Raw genomic sequence first — 3,092 nt, 5'->3', positions numbered from 1 at the left:
TGAGAAGAGGATGGCAGCTGGTGGTTTAGGAATTTTGTTTCTAAGAGCCATGTGGTCCTTGTCTGGTTTCCCCTCGGACCTGGTTAGAATGCGCAGAGGGCCACCGTGCCGCATCTGGAGTGGTCCTCAGACTAAGCCCTTCATGGCAAGCGTTTGCAAGGCTCCCAGACTTCACTAGGTGGCCCAAGGGTGTGTGTCTCAAAGCAGACTGGAGTCTCCAAAAGAAAATGTCAGCTCTCTTGAATTATGTTGGGAGAGAAACAAGTTTCCACATGTTTTATGAGACACGACTAAGTGCTTGATACCATTTTATTCTTGCAGGTGTTGAATTATTGGCTTCAGACACAAGTCCTCAGAGGAGTAACAAGAAGAAAAAGAAAAGGCCAATTTAAAAATCTCTTGAAATTATGCCCAGCCCCTTTGACATTTTCCAGACTGCTTGCCTCACTTCAGCATCTGAAATGCCTTGTGAGTGCATCGAGGCGTGGCTTTGGCTCGGCTCTTTGTTTTTTCCTGGCTTAGCCGTTCTGTCCACAGAACATTGCATCCTGGCTGTTTGAAATCCCTACTGACTTCGGAGAAACGATGTCTTGGCATCTGTCCTACTTCCCTAGAACATGATGTGATGTTGTCCACATGGGCCAGGCGTTCCCCTCGACAGTATGTGCGCCTGTCTCATTCCCAGAACTTGAACTATTAGCAAGAATAGAGTGGAAACCTGGGCTTGCCATCCTCTGCTGTGTTTCCTGCCTGACCACATTACTCTTACAGTGTCACTTGTGAATAACTTGATCAGATTAGGGCGAATCATGTGGTTGGCCAATCGCGACGGGAAGGATTCTCCGGCGTCACTTTGTTGCACTCTTAGGAAACGTGTCCGGATAGACCTGCCCAGTGTTTGCTGTCCACGATCCTCTGTGTTCCTGCTGTCTAATTCATGAGATCGGATGAGTGTGGACTGTTCAGGCAACTCCGTCTGCCCTGCCAACAGCATGGAGGAGGAGCTGCCGGGGGAAATCGAGAGCCCTGGGACCCTGAAGCTCGTTTTCACGGTGGTGTCAGCCGTGATGGTGGGTCTGGTCATGTTCTCCTTTGGATGTTCTGTGGAGATTCAGAAGCTGTGGTCACACCTGAGAAGACCCTGGGGCATCGCAGTGGGACTGCTCTGCCAGTTTGGACTCATGCCCCTGACAGCCTATCTGCTGGCCATTGGCTTCTCTCTGAAGCCATTCCAAGCGATGGCTGTCCTCATCATGGGGTGCTGCCCTGGGGGCACCATCTCAAATGTTCTCACCTTCTGGGTGGACGGAGATATGGATCTCAGGTAAGTCACAGTAGAGAAGCTCTGCAGGGTTTCCCTGTCTCTGCCTGGGAGTCAAGGGCACTTCTGTGCTTTAAAAAAAAATCTTGCAACCTCTGGGTGCTCTGAGGGGAAGTACTGCAAACATCACCTCTCTCAGCTCCAAGTTCACTCTGCTGCCGGCAGCTTCTTCTTTTTTTCCAACAGCTTTTTCTATCCTGAGTGATGGGTGGGACTTGGTTCATGTGCAGCAATGACATTTCCTAAGCATGAACTCATTCTATGCCTGTTGGCATCTCTAACCGTCATTTCCCAGGACATCACCAATAACCCCATAGAGCTAAAGACAGTGATGGTAATAGTAACCAGATATGTAATCAGAACAAAACCCATGTGGCTCTCTCTCTCGTTTTGTCTCTTTTGCCCACATGGCTCTCAGCAGTGTTCCCAGACTGTCCTTCTTAAGAAGCAACATTTTAAGTGACTGCCTGAAGGACTCCGGGGCAGCTGATAGCCAGGACTGATTTCGGGAGCACCATGGAGCGCTCAGGATGATGAACTGTCTTGTTGCCTTTGCCTCCTTTAGGTTTAAGCCAGAGCTTATGCCTGCTTATGGGTAGATAAATACTCCAGGAGAAATTAAACTTTATCATGTATTCACATTTTAACAGTGGTGAATGAATCACACAATTTTGGGGTCAAATGTTTTGATGAGAAGTATAACATTTGAAGAAAGAATTGATGAGTCAGTATTGGGGGAAAATAGAGTTAAAAACAATAGTCTTTCTAGATTTTTTTTTTTTTTTGCTCATAAACACACGTTTGCATCCTGCCTAGGGAAAATATTCCATATAAATTTAAATCTTTGCATGCGTATGCCATTTAATTGAGATTTACTGTACGATGAGTGAATGAATGAATGAGTCAATCAGTGAGTCAGACTTGATGACCAAAGTGGGAGTTGACCTCCGTGAGTCAGCTTCAGGTCTCATTTCTAGTTCTTTTGCACGTACTGAATATTTAGTGCATCGAGCAGATTTTTTACCTATACATTTTAATGGGTGCTTACCACATAGACGGCACATAATTAACTCTTGTATGACGATGCCTATTAGTTACCCACTTATGAGAGACTTGAAAAAATTCTTGATAGTTTTGTATCTCCACTCCTATGACACTACTTGGACTTCAGCGAAGCTGTCCATTAATGCTCACATGTCAGTCATGAAGTACCAGGGGTACGGTCATAGGTACCGGGGAGGTCTGGGCTCTATCTTCTCTCCTGGGTTCTCATAGTCACCTTGTAAGTGGCCTTTTATTATTCTGAGAAAACGATTCAAGTTGGTTAAGTAGCTCAACAACAGCCACAAGGAGAAGAGCATCGTTGACACTGGAATTCACATCTGGTTTGTATCAGTTTGTAACTTAGGCAGTTTTTTTCCATGACATTTGGCCACATAACTACATCATCTGTTTGGAGTATGAGCAGAGGTCTTTAGCAGTGTTTTGAAACATTTCTGTTCTGGGAAAGAGAATATTTATTACCCACACCCTTACTCATCAGCATTGTCACAAAAACACAACAGACAGAGTGTGTGTGGAAGATAAAGTTCATTTTGTTTCTTATTACCAATCTTACCTCTTTTATATATTCTGCTTTTGTTTTATTGAGACAAAGTCTCACATAGCCTGGGGTGGCTCCGAGTTCCTGATCCTCTTGCCCTCAGTGTCCTGGTGCTGGGATTACAGGTATACACCACCATGTCTGCCACCCACTCTGTCCTCAGTCAGC

General features: G+C 45.5%; 1 protein-coding gene across 3 annotated transcripts in view; it reads left to right on the top strand.

Moving 5' to 3' along the window:
- Positions 1 to 321: 321 nt before the first annotated feature.
- The window catches only part of Slc10a6 (solute carrier family 10 member 6), a 22,559-nt gene continuing 19,788 nt past the window's right edge, over positions 322 to 3,092 (top strand). For 2 of the 3 annotated variants that reach the window (XM_006975419.4, XM_076546813.1), the window contains exon 1: positions 322 to 1,324. In XM_006975419.4, the coding sequence (XP_006975481.2) occupies positions 948 to 1,324 (377 nt within the window). In that variant the 5' untranslated portion in view covers positions 322 to 947. The remainder of the gene's footprint in view (positions 1,325 to 3,092) is intronic. The other variant, XM_076546814.1, reaches the window with a different exon arrangement.

This window comes from Peromyscus maniculatus, chromosome 10 (genome assembly GCF_049852395.1).
Source record: "Peromyscus maniculatus bairdii isolate BWxNUB_F1_BW_parent chromosome 10, HU_Pman_BW_mat_3.1, whole genome shotgun sequence".
Classification (NCBI taxonomy): domain Eukaryota; kingdom Metazoa; phylum Chordata; class Mammalia; order Rodentia; family Cricetidae; genus Peromyscus; species Peromyscus maniculatus.
The sequence above is the reverse complement of the archived record's forward strand: the minus strand, read 5'-3'. Positions and strand labels throughout refer to the sequence as shown.